At 31.8% G+C, this 18,788-nt stretch overlaps 1 protein-coding gene across 1 annotated transcript; it reads left to right on the top strand.

Annotated features, from left to right (window-relative positions):
• The first annotated feature begins 1,389 nt into the window (after positions 1 to 1,389).
• On the top strand, positions 1,390 to 18,057 carry LOC143049747 (allograft inflammatory factor 1-like). The gene is made up of 6 exons (XM_076223458.1): positions 1,390 to 1,573; positions 8,357 to 8,418; positions 9,305 to 9,371; positions 12,280 to 12,321; positions 13,304 to 13,466; positions 17,761 to 18,057. The coding sequence occupies exons 1-6, from the start codon at positions 1,531 to 1,533 to the stop codon at positions 17,843 to 17,845; spliced, it is 462 nt and encodes a 153-aa protein (XP_076079573.1). The 5' UTR covers positions 1,390 to 1,530; the 3' UTR covers positions 17,846 to 18,057.
• The last annotated feature ends 731 nt before the right edge of the window (positions 18,058 to 18,788 follow it).

Genomic DNA, 18,788 nt, shown 5'->3' with positions numbered 1-18,788 from the left:
ACTTATAGGACAACAAACAGTCGTTCGTCAGGATTGTGTAAGTGATTTGTAAGTGGTTGTCCATGAAATCTTATAGTGATTATTTTTTTATCAAATTATCAAATTAGATTTTGCTTGTAAAATGTGTAACTAATTTACTTTTTTCAATTCTCGGGGTTCAAAATGGGTTTGTATTTTTGTCCATCTGATGAGTTAAGCCTTTTTCAACTGATTTTTATAGTTCGTTCTTATGTTGTACTGTTATACCACTGTCCCAGGTTAAGGGGAGGGTTGGGATCCCGCTTACATGTTTAACCCCGCCACATTATTTATGTATGTGCCTGTTCCAAGTCAGGAGCCTGTAATTCAGTGGTTGTCGTTTGTTTATGTGTTACATATTTGTTTGTCGTTCATTTTTTTTACATAAATAAGGCCGTTAGTTTTCTCGTTTGAATTGTTTTACATTGTCTTATCGGAGGCCTATTATAGCTGACTATGCGGTATGGGCTTTGCTCATTGTTGAAGGCCGTACGGTGACCTATAGTTGTTAATGTCTGTGTCATTTTTGGTCTTTTGTGGACAGTTGTTTCATTGGCAATAATACCACATCTTCTTTTTTTTATAAAGATGTACATATTGGTTTGTCTCAGAAAAAAATGTCCTATATACCTTATTATAACACAAGGTACTTAACTTGCATTTTAGAAAAATGTCAGGTGGTTGCAAAATTATTACGATTGACATACTTTGGTAGGATTGCTACGGATGATTCCGACAACAAATGTAGGCATGTTATACACCATTGTAAAGATACATCAATTTAGATTTACGATATAACAAGTTTTAGCGGGGTTGACAGCCTATAAAGCGGCATATAACGGAACGTCGTCAGTCACCACCTGACATTTTTCTAAAATGCAAGTTAAGTACCTTGTGTTTTAATAAGATATATAGGAAAAACAATTCTGAGACAAGTGCCTGTGTGTTTGGACTATAAATAAATGCTTGAATATGGTCCTCTTTTGAATGTTTCAATCTACCTCTTTTAACCTGGACCAACATCCTAACAAAAATAATAAATATATCATAAAAATAAATTATTTATTATTAGTAAACACTAATTGTATTTTTATGCCAGCGAATCTATTGAGAGAGCGAGACATTAAGGAGAAATTAAATTCAATGGAAAGATATTAAAGAAATATGTTAGTAGCAGTTATTATAAAGGGAACAATCAATGTGTCAAGATTTTGCAATTAAAAAGTTTCCAATCGATCGATACATATGATGTACATTTATATTCAGTAGCGATGACTGTACCTTAGTTATTTTCTAAACCGATTTTATTAAAATTACACAGAAGGAAGTCACCTTGATAGTTTGAAATGGAAATTAATCCGGAAGATTTTATTATTGTCCGCTATATATCAAAATAAATGTTTTAGTAACCATGTATGCGTGAAATCGTCTTAAGGTCATATCACGTGACAATGGGACTAGGAAGTTGTACGTTTCATCATTGATACACATTAAACAACATCACAGGAAAAGATGTCAACTACAAATGGGAATTTAGATCTCGCGGATAAACAGGGTAAGGAAAATTGATTATTTTATACAAAGTATTAAGTCAGTTTAGCATGACAAACGACAACTTAATATAATGAATAAAAGTATCTAATAAAGTGTAAAAGACATAGTATTGTAAACTAGCTATCATGTGTATCCCTATAGACAAATTATAGATGACATATGATAAAAGTAAACGAAATGTAATTATGGTTCGTTTATAAATGTATGTAAATGAAAGTAGTCAAATGATTATGTCCTAAACATTATACAAATTACATTTATACACATATATGGTTTATAAGAAAACTAGCGGCTTACATGTACGAACTAACATACTGTAAAATTATTAATTGTAAATGCGCATAATATGATACATGATAGCGTGAAATAATATCACTTCCCGGACCACTTACATTTTACGTATGTATATATATGTAATGTGGGTTAGAGTGATGATTTAACTTGGGGATAATATACTGACAATATATTAAGGACTGTCGCATATAATATAAGCATTGTATAGTCACTATATGTTATGCTATTTTTTTTGTTAATTTTAAGCCAATGTGATTATCACCAAAACGAACACACACTGCATTGAAATCATTTGTATTAATAAATTATGTTTGTAAATTTCACATTCCTTCACATACATTTAGTGTAAAAGTAACGTTATCTGTTTTAAAACTAATTGCAAAAAACCCTCGCAGACATTTGGTAGTGACCTGATTTTCGTTTTACAAGAAAATTTACATGTGTTATGTTGTAGTTTTTCACTCATCTGTAACTGTGATTGTATAGATGTTAAAACAAGATTTGTATATGTATTAGGAAACAAAATAGGTCAACAATTTCCTTTTTTTTTTTATGTTATATCTGAGATTTGATCATGCTCTTACTCCGTCTTAAGGACGCCCCCTTTTTTAATTAGAACATACTTCAATCGATGTACGTATCGATATTTTTGAATCATAGATGAATCAGTCTAAAATGATGAATACATAAAGAATTCTTTTATTTTCCACAGTAATGCAGATTATTCAAAACTGATCAATAAACTGTTTAAAAAGATATATATATAGACTTAATGCTGTTTGCATGTCAAATAGACGAAATAATTATCATATACATTGTAGTTCTTCAAAAAGGGGGAATGTACTGACCGCTATATGTATAATACATTTATGTATTGATTTAATAGCGTGAAAATTATATCTGCAAACTGCATGAGGGACGAAGCTTTTCAATAATTCCAATAATTTCGTCCCCTTCCCCCAGCCACATGACGCACCACTTTGACTGAAACTGAACTCTGAATGTATTCCATAAATGTACATTTATACTTGAAAGTCCATATAGGCGACACACGTTAATTTTTCTATTAACATTAAAGTGAAACTATATAATTTGAAAGGAGGTGTCCATTATTATAGATTCCTATCAGCGTAACGTACAGTATTCACTCTGCGACTATAAGTGCGAGATACTCTTACCGTTGAATGCATGTAAGTGTCGAACTAAAAGGACTGTGCTACAAAATCAATGGACGAATAAGAATGGCCAATATTGAATAACTTATAAAAAAGAGAACAAAAAAAAAAGACCGAGAAGTTGACGTAGACATGATAGAGGAAAATGTTAATTTTCTTCATTTTTTCTTTAAAGTGGGATGAATATTAAATGGGAAAAAATTGCAGAATGAATGACAAATAAAAAAGGAAGAAAAAAGGTTATAGGCTAGTAAAAGAAAATAGAATAGAGAATAATAGGCTGCTGATATATATAAGGAATACAGATATAGGCAAAAAATATAACTAAAAAAAAAATGATAAAAATGGTATAAAAATTGAAAATATTAAACAAACGACTCCCAACCAGACCCCTCTTTAACTGTCGACATAATAAAGATTACTATCTTTAAAACTAATACTTTCTATTATTCTATCATTTAAATCGCTATTACAAGTATTGTAATCATTATTTGTCACATGGATAAATAGTATGTATATTTATTACAAGTAAATCTATCAGCTTTTTGACAAGTTTGAAAGGAGGAAAACACTAATTTACGATAAATTGATCACAAGGACAATTGTATGTACTGTCCATACATTGTTATTCTGTGCAGGTATAAATATGTATTTTGTTCAAATATTGATATACGGTAAGTATGAGGTATGAATACATGTACATGTATGTTGTCAAAAGTCATCGTAAAACTGTAAATAAGACATCAAAATGTTGTCAAGATGTTCTCAAAATGTGAACATAATTACAATAGTCAATATCTCCATTTACAAACGTTTGTCAGTTATATTCCTTGATGTCTTCTCTTCTATTTTTACTTTATGAATATAGGTGGGTCTGGTTATGGAAGGGGGCGGGGGTGCCTTATGTCCGTATTCTTTAATTGCTTATTACAAGCTATTTTTCTTCAATCTTTATTTATATTGCCCATTATTTTCTCTTATATTTATCTCCAAATTTTTTTTGTACACTTTATTTTTGGCTCATTTTTCTGTACTCTTGGTTCATAGTTTTCTATTCGGTAAATTCCACCCAGACCCTCATTTATGGTATACATTAACGACACGGCTACCAAACAACACTTAACTTAGACTGAGCTAGGCGAGGAGTCGACATGCGGTTTTCAACAGATCAACAAACAAAAACGCGTATTCAATGCATTAAGAAACCTTTGGACAAAAGGAAGGGAAAAGCCATAAAAGAAAGCGGGTCAAACCGTTAACAATGTAAAATAGATTTTTTTTAAATGATTGTCATGTTGCAATTATGTTTGGCGACTCACTCTAATAAAAAAAATCTTTTAAATAAGCAAGAAGCGGATTCAAGAGGCGTAGAAGGCGTACTCCTTCGACTGGAAAATATATCATTCAAGCATAATGCCATTAAATAAAATTCGACTCGCTCCGCTCGTCAATGTATATTACTTTTTCAATTATGATTCTAGCTCTCAAGAATCACGATCTGTCCCTGTTTTAACTGAAAATGCAATATCTTTATCTTATCTTATCTTATCTTATAACACATATCTATGATTGTGTCAGATTTAAAAGCAAAGGGAGGGGATAGAATATTTTCAAACTATTTAGATTATCGCGTATGATTATATATGTGTCTGTTGTCAAAAAAACAATGACATTTTCGTTTTAATACGAGGAAAGTTAATCTAACATTACCCTATTCCTTTTACATCGGAAGTGCGTAGTCAGCTTATATTGTAATACTATATCAAATTGTGTAAAAATGTCATATTATATGTATTACAATTACATTTGAAACAGGACAAAACACTACAAATAAGATGACATATACTTATATAAAAAAATATTTTTTAAACCTGTTCTTGTGTAAAGGAATTCCCCGTTTTAAAATGAAATGCAACTTTAGGAAAACACAAAATGTTACAAATGGCCATCAAACTAGACATATATAACTTTATTTTCGGGAATATCATTCATAAACACGTAAATGGGATTTAGAAAATAACAATTTATTTAAATAATGCAGCTTACTGTCAAGCGCCTAAATCAGTAGAACCATAGATGTAATACATGGGTATTACATCTATGGTATGCTAGAACTTTGCTACAGTCAGTTTGAATTTTCTCTTAAAAATTTCGGTCGTCCGCTATTTGTTTTACATGACTTAAAAAATTATCTTACTGTTTGTTCCGAGTGTTGTGACTGAACATGTATCTTTCAATTATTTAACATTGGTACATACATGTGTAATACTACATGTTTACTCCCGGTTGACCAAATATATTTATAAAAGTTCTGGAAATGTCATCCCTTCTTCACATCGCACATATTTATTATTGTTGGATGCAAAAACTATCAGGTATATCAAGATAGGTACAACGAACACAAAGCAGACCCTTCTTTGTTTTACAAAAAAAATAAATGATAATGATAATAAAAAAAGCAATTGACTGGACATGTCAGCTGCCTGTGTTCAAAAATATCAATTGCGTCCAAAGGTTCGATATCTTTCAAAAGAAATTTAGATGAAAGTGAGTTACACTTCGGAGGTTGATTCAAATTGTTATTTCAATAGGGCCTTTGATATTATTAGATCAATTAGAATGATATTCCACCGGTCTTTCTTAGATGGGGACAACATCCTTTGTTGTAAAAACCTTTCGTGACATATTTAATGTTTGTATAGGGAAATTAAAGTATTTTCTTTAAAATATACACTACACAGAAATTGACCGAGGCGAATTAATCAATAACGTATTTCCTTTAGGAGGATGTAGGAACAATATGGTCACGTGTGATTATTTCATCTAAATCGGCTTTATTTAAAACGAATTCTTAAAAAAAATGTCAACAAACACTGTAAGAAGTTAAGTTAAGCAGGAAAAGAACACATTACTAATATATGAATCATTCACGGTAAATTGTCATCCTCATAGTTATTAGAATAAGAAGATACGATATAATTGCTAATGAGATAACACTCCACCAAAGACAATGATATCGAAGTTAACAACAAATTACTTTAAGTCACCGTATGGCATTCAACAATGAGCAGAACACCGCATAGTTAGCTGTAAAAGGCCGAATTGACGAATTTTAAACAATACCATCGAGAAAACTGACGACATGATTGACATGATCAGTGGCGGATCCAGAACTTTTCCTAAGGGGGGACCGCTGACTGACATAAGGGGGGGGGGGGCTCCAGTCATGCTTCAATGGTTCCCTATATAATCAACCAAATTTTTCCCACGAAAAGGGGGGCCGGGCCCCCAGCCCCCCCCCCCCTGGATCCGCCTATGATGATTGATTGTACAAAACAATGAAACGAAAGGCAAATATGATATACAGCAACAAACGAATACTACTGCATAACAGGTTCCTGACTTGGGACAGGCACATATAGAGTGTAGCGGCGTTAACATGTGTGCGGATCCCTAACCCTCTCCATCCCTAATACAGTTCATTAGATTGATACAAAGCAGAAAAACAAAATAACATCCTTTTCCAAATTCTATCGTCTTATCATAGTGACATTTTGAGTCTTGATTTGTTCACAACGTGCAATTACTTGCTAAAGTTTAATTTCCATCTTATTTTTTGGGGCAAACATGAGACATTTAAAACAACGTATGTACGTATTTCAAGAGAAATTAGAAGAATTCAATCTATTTATAGATCAGTTACACCCCGACATTTTATTCGTGTTTGTAACTACAGCTGTTTTCGTCATTATTTGTCAAAGCCTGTGACACGTGATCTCTGTGTCATCTCGTAACAATACATGAAAAATAAACAATAACCAATTTCTTTAAAAACTTAAAGGACGATAACTCGCAAGTTATTATTTATTAAAAAATTCAAACTCGGCATATTTGAAAGGAAATAGCATCAAATCCTAATTATTGATTTTATTGGTTAACTGTTTCTCAATATTTAAAAAATAACTATTTAAAAAAAAAATTGAAAACGGATTAGCAAGACGGGAACGTGGTAAATAAATATCGAATGAGGACATTGACACGTGGGTCTGTTAAAACAGAACTGTTCGACCTTAATGTTATTAATCATAATAATAAGGCCAGATATTACCAAGGAAGCAATACAAACCAATATTCGAAGAAAGAATGACAAAAGAGGAAAGAAATACACAAAAAACAAAAGATTGAACATCATCAATTATGTCAATCCATGGTGTAAAATTAAAAATATATACCTTGCGATATGAATGCAGAGGGCGGGGTTCCGGTGGTTGGAACCCCCTTTTTGCACGATCAAAGCTATTGAATGGGTACACATGGTTGGATGGTCCCTTTATCCTTGGTCCCCCTTTTAAAAATGAGTGGATCTGCCCCTGCAGTATTATTGATCTGCCAACAATATTTGTTTACTGAAAGCATTCATAATAATGGAAGGACACCTTTACAACAATTGCCATATCAGAAGGCAAATTTATATATAAACAAGAATGAGTCCAAAGTACACGGATGCCCAATCCGCACTATCATTTTCAATGGACCGTGAAAATGTGGAAAAATCTCTAATTTGGCATTAAAATTAGAAAGATCATATCATAGGGGACATGTGTACTAAGTTTCAAGTAGATTGGGCTTCAACTTCATCAAAAACTACCTCGACCAAAAACTTTAACCTGAAGTGGGACAGACGGACGGAATAACGAACGGACGGACGGACGCACGGTCGAACGAACGGATGCACAGACCAGAAAATATAATGCCCCTAAATGGGGCATAAAAAGCTAGCAGTATATATTGTTATTATATATATATAGTAAAACGGAATGTACATTTTGGTTAAGGTTCCGCCTACGAAATACAAACCGTCGAATCAATAAACTGGATTTTCCGAAACATCCGTTGAATATCAGACGGGGTTAGAAAATCAAAGGATATGGGCGTTGCTCATTGTCGAAGGCCGTACGGTGACCTATAGTTGTTAATTTCATTGTCATGTTGGTCTCTTGTGGACAGTTGTCTCATTGGCAATCATACCACATCTTCTTTTTTATAAAGGATATGGGGTATATAAATCACACGGACAATCAGAGGAACAGCGCTTGTATTGCTGTTCTACACCTCAAAGTTACCACGTGGCTTTCAACACGGAGAAGAAAACTCTCTTTTCACTACAAATCTATTTTATGTTGTCAATGAAAGTTTGCATGACGTGCACTATCATTAGTCTGAGACTACGAAAAAGTACTGTTTGGTTTAAAGTACTTTCTACAGTTAATATAAATTAGAGCCTCTTTACATTTTCCCCCATTTTTATTGTTCAGGTGGGAAGAAGTTTGGTGTGTTAAAGAAACGACAAGAAGAGGAACTATCTGACATAAATAAGGTAATTTCAAATTATTAGTGATTATACTATTTTTTTTGAAAAATATTGGTTTTAGTTGAAATGATAAGATTTTTTTTAACAGGAACTCACTTTTGCCCTATGACTGTGTACTAGTATACCAACTGAAGGTAACTACGAGATTAGGGGCCACATAGACGTCCAGTTTCAATCGGCATACCCGTTAATAAGTAAAGGAATTAGACGTACTTTACCAAATAAATACTTATATTTTCATTTCCATGTTGGAGCTTTGATAACATACTTGGTTTACCAAGAGGACGTTATATAGACAGCAACTTCAGAGTTTATAGATTTTGCTTGGGCTCGTGTTGCTCACTCTTTTGTTTTCCATATTGCGTTTTGTATATAATTATTTGATTTTTGATCGTATGTTTTTGCCATGTCATTTTCATATACAAATAAGAAGATGTGGTATGATAAACAATGAGACAACTCCACCAGAGACCAACATGTCATAGAATACAATTATAGGTCATCGTACAGCCTTCAAAAATGACCGTTTTGTTTTCGACTACTGAGTGTGAATGTAACTTTGGTACTTGTCTCCTTGCTTTCAATGTTTTAGATAGTAATGACGGCTATACTTACTTGTCTGATTGATTCAGAATCTATTAAATTTCATTCCCTCGTCATTCACACCACGTATAAAATGATAGGCCAACATTATATTAAAGACGCGATAACATGATTCGGCCTTTTAAAACAGACTATATGGTATGTATGTTTTCTCAATGTTGAAGGTCATACGGTTGCCTACAACCACTTCATTTGAACTTGGGTTGATAGTTGTCTCATTGGCAATCTTATCACATTATTTTTATATTGGAAGATATGTATAATAATTCAACGAGTTTATTCTTTCCAGGAATATGAAACAGACGATTGCTATTCAGAAATTGAAGACCTGCCACAACAGCTTGTGGCATATAAAGGTGAAATATTATTTAAACAAGCAGATCATATATCCATGATTCGGGCCAAGCCTAGCCACAATCAGAAATCCATAAATCTGACTGTTTAAAACAATCAAACTATTATTAAAACTCAATTTTTACATAGTTGAATGTGTTCTCTTGAAAAAAATAACATAAATTTTACCTATCAAATCAGACTGAACTCGAGGAAATTGGTAACAAAAACATTGCAGTAATGTCTACGGACAAGACAATTTCAATTGAAAAAATAATTTGTTAGAATTAATTGTGACTATATCTATGTTGAAAATACTGAGTTTTAATGTGTACAAATAACTTTCATCACCTATATAAAATATGAGTTCAAAAGCAGACAAATAATTGAATTTAATTCTTGTTATGTATTAGTGTCTTGTCCGTAGACACTTCCCCATCTGCTGGTAATACTGAAGTGCAAAAGATAAAATCAGAGAGAGAGAAATACTTTTTCTTTATTTGATTTAGTTAATCTTTTAAGGTATGCAGCATCTGGAATAAACATATTGAAGTAAAATAAGGTATGCTTTTTATGACTGATAATTTGCCACTTTTTAAAAATCCACTCCTGTAAAGTAATTTTACAAAAAATTAGAACACTAAAATTACCATTTATTTGATTAAAAATAAGATATTTCTAAGTTTAAACAACACATAGAAACAATTTAGACCCATAAAGCCAAGCAATATTGATATAAAGCCATGTCTACGGACAAGACATGTGTCTACGGACAAGACATTCTGACATTTTTTTCATATTCGTCCTCTATAAAAAGATGGTAGAAAAAAATGTTAGGAGTGTTTTCATATCTACAAAAGTGTAGGAACTTAGCAATGCAACATTAATGTTATTACACTTCCAGTTTACTAGGGAATGCATGTCTACGGACAAGACATTATTTTACCTTATTTTTATATATAACTTTGATAGGGTAATGCAATATTGATATACGAGGTAGTTTTTGATAACTTATATACTAGAAGAGAAAACAAAACACATATTAGCATAAATTTGATTTATTTTTCTCTTTTATCACTTCACTGAGCAAGCTAAAAACAAAAGTACAAAATTTCATAACACATGCATAGTATTCCACTTTTTATCGTAACTTTGTAACCACTGAAGGTTTTTTCGTTGTAACAACCAGCAAAAGAAAGATGAATAAATTGTCTATAACAGTTAACCAATAATTTAGGTGAAATTAAGTTCACTTATTAACTATCAATTGATAAAAACAGCGTAATTTTAAATGAAACAACATAACGTGAAATCTTGCCCATTTTCAGCGTGTCTTTCGGTGTTTTTTTTCCAAAACGGTCACACATATACATGATATTTGATATTCTTTGTGATGCCCAATACTCTCTTCTTCAGTTCAAAGATTTAATACTTATGTTAAGTGAATTTTTTTGTCTTTAGAAGCCTATAACATAGACCCAATATGAAATGAACATCTGATTGTGGCTAGGCCGCTCAGGATGTATAAAGGATCTGTTTCTTGTAATCACATATTTCTAATTTGAAATTATCCAACTCTGATCGAAGCAAAAAATATGTACAGACAAATTCAAACCCTTTTACAATATCAAATCACTTCGAAAATGAAGATAAATTAAAAAACCAATGAATGCATGCAAATCAAATATATATTCCCTGTATGAGTTTCGGAAATCCGAAAAAAAATAGTACAAAGCAAATGTCCGGTGTCCGTCCGTCTGTCCGTCCGTCTGTTCGTCTGTCTGTCCGGCGTAAACATGTCGCACCGTAACTTGAGAACGACTTATCTTAATTTCATGAAACTTAATATAGTTGTTTTTTATGATGGTCAAATGATCTGTATACTATTTGGTGAAAATAAGATTTAAACTTTTTGAGTTACGGCACTTTGTAACTAAAACAGGGGTGTTTTTTTTCACATGTCGCACCGTATCTCAAAAACGATTCTTGATTATTGCTTAAAACTTTACACACTTCTTTGTTATATTAATCTAAAGATCTGTATACTTTTTGGTGATGATTCAAAATTTCATTTTTGAGTTATTGAGTATTTTGTAAAAAAAGGGGAGGGGGTTTTTACATGTCGTGCCGTATCTCAAAAACGATTTATATTCTTTGCTTAAAACTTTACACACTTCTTTGTTATATTAATCTAAAGATCTGTATACTTTATGGTGATGATTCAATATTTCATTTTTGAGTTATTGAGTATTTTGTAAAAAAAAAAAAGGGGGGAGGTTTTTTTTTACATGTCGTACCGTATCTCAAAAACGATTTATATTTATTGCTTAAAACTTTACACACCTCTTTGTTGTATTAATCTTAAGATCTGTATACTTTTTGGTGATGACTCAACATTTTATTTTTGAGTTATTGAGTATTTTGTAAAAAGGGGGAGGTTTTTTTTTACATGTCGTGCCGTATCTCAAAAACAATTTATGATTATTGCTTGAAACTGTACACACTTCTTTGTTATATTAATCTAAAGATCTGTATTTTGGTTTGATTAAAAATTGGATTTTATTGATATTTGAAAAAAAACAGGGTGGGGGGGGGGGGGGGGATTCACAAGTCCCGCCGTGTCTCAAAAACAATAAATGGTTATTGCTTAAAACTTTCTCAGAAACTATTTATGATTATTGCATTAAACTTTCTCAGAAGCTATTTATGATTATTGCATAAAACTTTCTCAGAAACTATTTATGATTATTGCATAAAACTTCCACACAAGACGTCGGGCGTATCATGCGCTCATGGCGCAGCTGTTTATTATTTTGTTTGTATCGTTGCAGATTGTGTTGTTAACATTTTGTTTTAATTCCAAACATGTTCGAAATATTTGTAATTTTTATTATTATTCTATTCATGTTTTACTGTAATTTTATGTTTCAGCACAATTTATGGAATTTGATCTAGATAATTCTGGTGACATAGGTGAGTATAAAGTTATGCGCAGATTGTGCTCTAATAAATGACGGTATGGATAGGGGATGGGGTAACGAAATAGAAACTAATGCTAATGGAAAGTGAAAACAATCAAGAGGTGGATTTATGGATGTTACGGGGTGCATGGGCCCCTGTTTTTTATTTTTTTTTTGTCATGGATGGATACCCCATATTCTCTTGTTCTACTACAAAAAAACTGGGACGAACGTAGATGCTCTGGAAAGTCCAACGGTTTCCACTGATACTTTGACACCAAATAAAAACAAGAAAATGGATCATTAAACAATGTACAGGAACTCGCGACACTTTATTTACTGCTGGTTTGGACAGTAATAATGTTTTTTACAGAGCAATATATCGATAAAGTAAATACAGCATTTGAAAAGTTCTTAACAAATATACTCTAAAGATGTGACGTACTGAACACGCATGAACTATTTAGCATTGGACTTGAAGCAACAACCAAAGGTTTTTCTGATGTATTAAAAGTATTTTCATCCATTGGTCTCCCGATAGAATGTTAAACCCTTGTCAAAGTGGATGCGTTTGGCTGTGCGGGGTGAAAAACATCGCATCCATGTCGCGTCAATAGGGCCTTTAAATCTGATGTTTCGTGCATAGCGACTACGTTAGAAACCATTCCAACAACCATTTAAGGGTCCTAAGTTGGCAAGTAGTAAGTCTTAAATTCTGTCCCTATTCAATGTAACCTCATTTTCAATGTAAATTCCCAATTTCCAGTCCATTATCCCAGTTGAGCCCACAGCCTTATCTAGTGTATTTATTGGTTAATTGTTCCCCCGCCCTAAACATGCCTCACTGCATGGACGTTAAGCAAAAATAGTCAATCGTGTTGTTAGTGTCTTTCTTGATTTGTTAAAAAAAACATCAAAGTGGTGAAATGATAACACTAAAATATCAAAATCATAATTGAAATAACTAGACAATTTAATATCGTTCTTTATTTTAGATGAAATGGAATTGAAACAAATGTTAGAAAAACTTGGAACGCCGAAAACACATAAGGAAGTAAGGAAAATGATCCAAGAAGTAGACACGAATAATTCCGGGACAATCCATTACAGGGAATTCTTAAATATGATGTTAGGGAAAAAATCAACAGTACTGAAAATGTAAGTATTCGGCCTAGCCAAGATCAGATGTGCATTTTGTGTTTCACATGAAGTCAAAAATGAGTATCACCTCAGGGGAAAACTCTTTTGATATTTTGGTTCAAAAATGGTTTAAATTATGAAAAATTGCTATTGTTAGGCTAACACTGGAAGCATTTATATAATTACATGCAGTTTTTGGAAGAAATATTTAATATTTTTATTACATAAATGGTGTTTAAAAACTGTATAATTTTCTTTAATGGTTGGCTTTAAGACATGGTCACCAGTGTCAGATTTTTGGTCAATGACAAAGACAACAAAATATGTTTAGAATTATTGAATATCAAACATTTTAATTGAAAAAAATTGACAAGAACATGTTTAACTCACAGTTATTTCAAACAACAGTAGCTTTCTTTGATCATTAATCTTATCTGATAAAACTGTATCTAAAATTATCTATAAATAACAAAACTTCCAAAAAAAACCTTTCTTTTGGTGTATAGAACATTAAAATAACTTGATGCATATTCTTACAATAAACAATCAAACTTAGCAATACAATTTATATGTTTTGTCTACGGACAAGACATTGTATTCATATTTAATGAAATGCATTATTAAAACCTAATTTTGATATAGCTGAAAGTGTTCTCTTGTAAAAAAAACATACATTTTATCAGGTTTATCTATCAAATGATGCTTAACTTCCAGGAAAATGGAAACAAATACATTTTGATAATGTCTACGGACAAGACATTTTATTGATATTCAATTAAATGCTTTCAAAGACGATTGTTTAAGTTAAGATTGAAAGTTACTAATTAAATTTTAAGCTGTGTTTTTAAATTTTGGAAAATATAAAAATGTACCCATAATTCTTTACATATCTCAATAATTTACTGATTAAGCTAAACTGAAGACACATTCTTTTAACTGAAATCCATATATCTGACTGCTTAAAACAATCAAACTATTATTAAAACTCAATTTTGACATAGTTGAATGTGTTCTCTTAAAAAAATAACATACATTTTACCTATCAAATTAGGCTGAAATCAAGGAAATTGGATACAAATATATTGTGGTAATGTCTACGGACAAGACAATTTCAGTTAAAAAAAATTCAGTTAGAATTAATTGTGACTATATTCATGTTGAAAATACTGAGTTTTAATTTGAATAGATAACTTTTATCACCTATAAATAAGATTTAAGGTCCATAGCAGACAAATAATTGAATTTAATACTTGTTATGTACAAGTGTCTTGTCCGTAGACACTTCCTCATCTGCTGTTAATACTGAAATGCAAAAGATAAAGTTAGAGAGAGAGAAATACTTTTTCTTCATTTGATTTAGTTAATCTTTTAAGGTATGCATCAACTGGAATAAACAATATTGAAGTAAAATAAAGTATGCTTTTTATGACTGATAATCTGACACTTTTTAAAATCCACTCCTGTAAAGTAATTATACCCCATGCAACGAAGTTGCGGAGGGTATAATGTTTTTGACCCGTCCGTCCGTCCGTCAGTCCGTCCGTCCGTCAGTCCGTCAGTCCTGTTTCTTGTCATCGCAACTCCTCTCAAACCACACAACAGAATTTCACGAAACCTTTTCAGATAATAAGGACATACTATGTAGTTGTGCATATCGACAGGAAATTGCGATTCAATTTTTTTTCTAGGAGTTGCGCCCCTTTGAACTTATTTACTTTAATGTACTACTGCAACAGTTTGTCATCGCAACTCCTCTCAAACCACACAACAGAATTTCACGAAACCTTTTCAGATAATAAGGACATACTATGTAGTTGTGCATATCGACGGGAAATTGTGATTCAATTTTTTTTCTAGGAGTTACGCCCCTTTGAACTTATTTACTGTAATGTACTACTGCAACAGTTTGTCATCGCAACTCCTCTCAAACCACACAACAGAATTTCACGAAACCTTTTCAGATAATAAGGACATACTATGTAGTTGTGCATATCGACAGGAAATTGTGATTCAATTTTTTTTCTAGGAGTTACGCCCCTTTGAACTTATTTACTTTAATGTACTACTGCAACAGTTTGTCATCGCAACTCCTCTCAAACCACACAACAGAATTTCACGAAACCTTTTCAGATAATAAGGACATACTATGTAGATGTGCATATCGACAGGAAATTACGGTTCAATTTTTTTTCTAGGAGTTATGCCCCTTTGAACTTATTTGCTTCAATGTACTTCTGCAACAGTTTGTCATCTCAACTCCTCTGAAAACACACAACAGAAATTCATGAAATTTTGTAGATAATAAGGACATACTATGTATATTGACAGGAAATTATTATTCAATATTTTTTCTTATACAATTTTTTTTCTTATACTTATTTAATTTCTCCAATGACAATGTGGGGACATGGGGTATGTGAGCGTGCTCACTAAGGTTCTTTAATTTAACAAAAATTGAGAACACTTAAATTACCATTTATTATTAAAAATAAGATATTTCTAAGTTTAAACAACACATAGGACTAATTAAGACCCATAAAGCCAAGCAATATTGATAAAAAGACATGTCTACGGACAAGACATGTGTCTACGGACAAGACATTCTGACATACTTTTGAATTTTTTCCTCTATTAATAGATGGTAGAAAAAAATGTTAGTAGTGTTTTCATATCTACAAAAGAACAGGAACTTAGCAATGCAACATTAATGTAATTATGCTTCCAGTTTACTAGGGAATGCATGTCTACGGACAAGACATTTTTTCACTTTATTTGTATATCCAACTTTGATGGCATATATCTCCAGCTAGGGTACTGCAATTTTGATAAATGAGGTAGTTTTTGATATGGTATATACTTAAAGGGAAAACAAAACACATATTAGCATAAATTTGATTTATTTTTCTCTTTTATCACTACACTGAGCAAGCTAAAAACAAAAGTACAAAATTTCATAACAAGCGCATAGTATTCAACTTTTTATCATAACTTTGTAACCACTGAAGACTTTTTGTTGCAACAACCAGTAAAAGAAGGAAGAATAAATTGTCTATAACAGTGAACCAATAATGTAGTTCAAATTAAGTTCACTTATTAACTATCAATTGATAAAAACAGGTAAATTTTAAATGAAACAACATAACGTGTAATTTTGCCCATTTTCAGCGTGTATTTTAGTGGGTTTTTTTTCAAACGGTAACACCTATACATGATATTTGATATTCATTGTGAAACCCTACATTCTCTTCTTCAGTTCAAAGATGTATTACTTATGTAAAGTTTATCTTCTTGTCTTTACAAGCCTATAACATAGACCCAATATGAAATGCACATCTGATCTTGGCTAGGCCGATTGATGATTGATATGAAAGTATACATATGTTATTGTGCATCATTTAGAAATATTATATAATACTGTGGATTCATTTATTTTCGTCGGTTCCAATTTTCGTGAATAGAAGAAACTTTGTATTATGGTGGTTATTTGATTTCTTGGTTTAACTATGGTCTGAATACAAGTCAATAGAAAACTAGATATTCGTTGAACATTTGAATTCGTAGTTCACTTGTAACCACTAAATTCACGAAAATTTGTATCAAAACTCAAAGCACCTTAATTGGAAAAGGTGGTTTTTTTTATTGCTGCTGTTCATTTAAAGCTCACATTCACGTTCAAAACACAGATTCGAATCTGACTTCTTTTAAAATTCTATGTTCAAGAATGTTCTAAACAACCAGTAGTTTTAGCGACATTCTTGATTAGTTGTAGTTTAAGTCATCGTTGTTCATTGCGTCAGACTAAATAAAAACACAACAGTAATGGCATCTAAGGAATACTGTGGATTCATTTATTTTCGTGGGTTTCAATTTTCGTGAATAGAAGAAACTTTGTATTATGGTGGTTATGCATGACCTGAACAATTATCACATATGACACAAGAAATTAAAAGATCATCTATATTGACTTCAACAAAATTGAGATGAAATAAAAGTAAGGTTGTAGCAGTATTCGTGCTTCTCTAATGATCTGGTTGTTGCTTGTTAACAGACGGAAAGCAAAATTATAAGCCCTGTTCCTTAGTATTTTTTGTTTTGTTGTTATATATTTGTTCATGCGCACGCAGCTATTAATGTCAGTTTTGGTTCGTCTTTTGTTGTTTTAAGGTTTTTTTTGCAAAAAGGTTATCAGTTTTTTCTTCGACTTAAAATGTTTTGAGTATTCCCTTGTTATCTTCCGTCTCTATTTATCTTTTTTTTTATTTGAAAATTTTGCAGTGGTTTTTAATTATTACTTGTTATTTTTCTATTTCAGAATTTTAATGTTCGAACAAAGGAGTAAGGAAAAGGCAAAACCTCAAGGTCTTCCCGCTAAACGAGATATCAGTAGCTTGCCTTGATAAGATTGCAGCAATTTCAAAAGTGTTCATCAATATATTTCACTGTTAAAACCAGCATTGCAAACTTAATCGTCTTTTAACATCTATGCAGAACTCGAATAGTCATTATCTCGTTTATAAATCAAACTTGTTTTCATTTTTCATACCATTTTGTGATATTTCATGACATTTCAGTTATCATTGACATTGTTATATAAATGAATTATTATATACTCGTCTACTTTGTTTTCTGTATATGTTTGGTCATAATGATACCTCCTCTAGTAGGAAACACTGTCGAATGTCATCTTTAATTGCTACTAGTTAAAATCATAACCTCCGTATATGATCGGGATAATTAATTAAGAGCTTAACATATTAAAAATATACTTGTCTAGTGATAACGACTAAAAGGACGCTCCTTTGGTGCCCTTTAAAAGTTTGATGTTAGTTTTGTCTCATTGACGTTTACATCACAACATCTTTTTATTTATAGATATCAATGAATTAAAAGTTTTTGATGGTTTGAGCGTTCCAGGTGAAGGTCAATCTACTATAAAGAAACAATTATAGCACGGTACATGCATATCACATCTTGACCACATATGATTTACAATAGAAATCAATAATTCATATTATGCATACACAAGACACATACAAATTATTTAAAAGATTTACCATGCAGTTCTAATACACATTTTTAAATATGCACACATCAGGTAAAGCACACAAGAAAAAAATAATGGTTTGCAGCATAAAACATAGGATTAGTCAAAAACTTAATAAGAAAAAGATAACAAAAAGTAAAATCACAAAAATACTGAACCCGGAGGAAAATTCAAAAAGGAAAGTCCCTAATTAAATTTCAAAATCAAAAGCTCAAACACATCAAACGAATGGATTATAACAACTGTCATATCCTTGACTTTGTATAGGCTTTTTCCTCTGTAGAAAATGGTGGCTT

This window comes from Mytilus galloprovincialis, chromosome 10 (genome assembly GCF_965363235.1).
Source record: "Mytilus galloprovincialis chromosome 10, xbMytGall1.hap1.1, whole genome shotgun sequence".
Taxonomy (NCBI): domain Eukaryota; kingdom Metazoa; phylum Mollusca; class Bivalvia; order Mytilida; family Mytilidae; genus Mytilus; species Mytilus galloprovincialis.
This window is presented reverse-complemented; position numbering and strand designations above follow the sequence as displayed.

Bases quoted from the DNA above. Each gene is read 5' to 3' on its own strand.
- LOC143049747 (XM_076223458.1), top strand. From the start codon at position 1,531: ATGTCAACTACAAATGGGAATTTAGATCTCGCGGATAAACAGG. The intron at 12,322-13,303 runs GTGAGTATAAAG...TCTTTATTTTAG, and splicing joins AGATAATTCTGGTGACATAG to ATGAAATGGAATTGAAACAA. The intron at 13,467-17,760 runs GTAAGTATTCGG...TTTCTATTTCAG, and splicing joins AAATCAACAGTACTGAAAAT to AATTTTAATGTTCGAACAAA.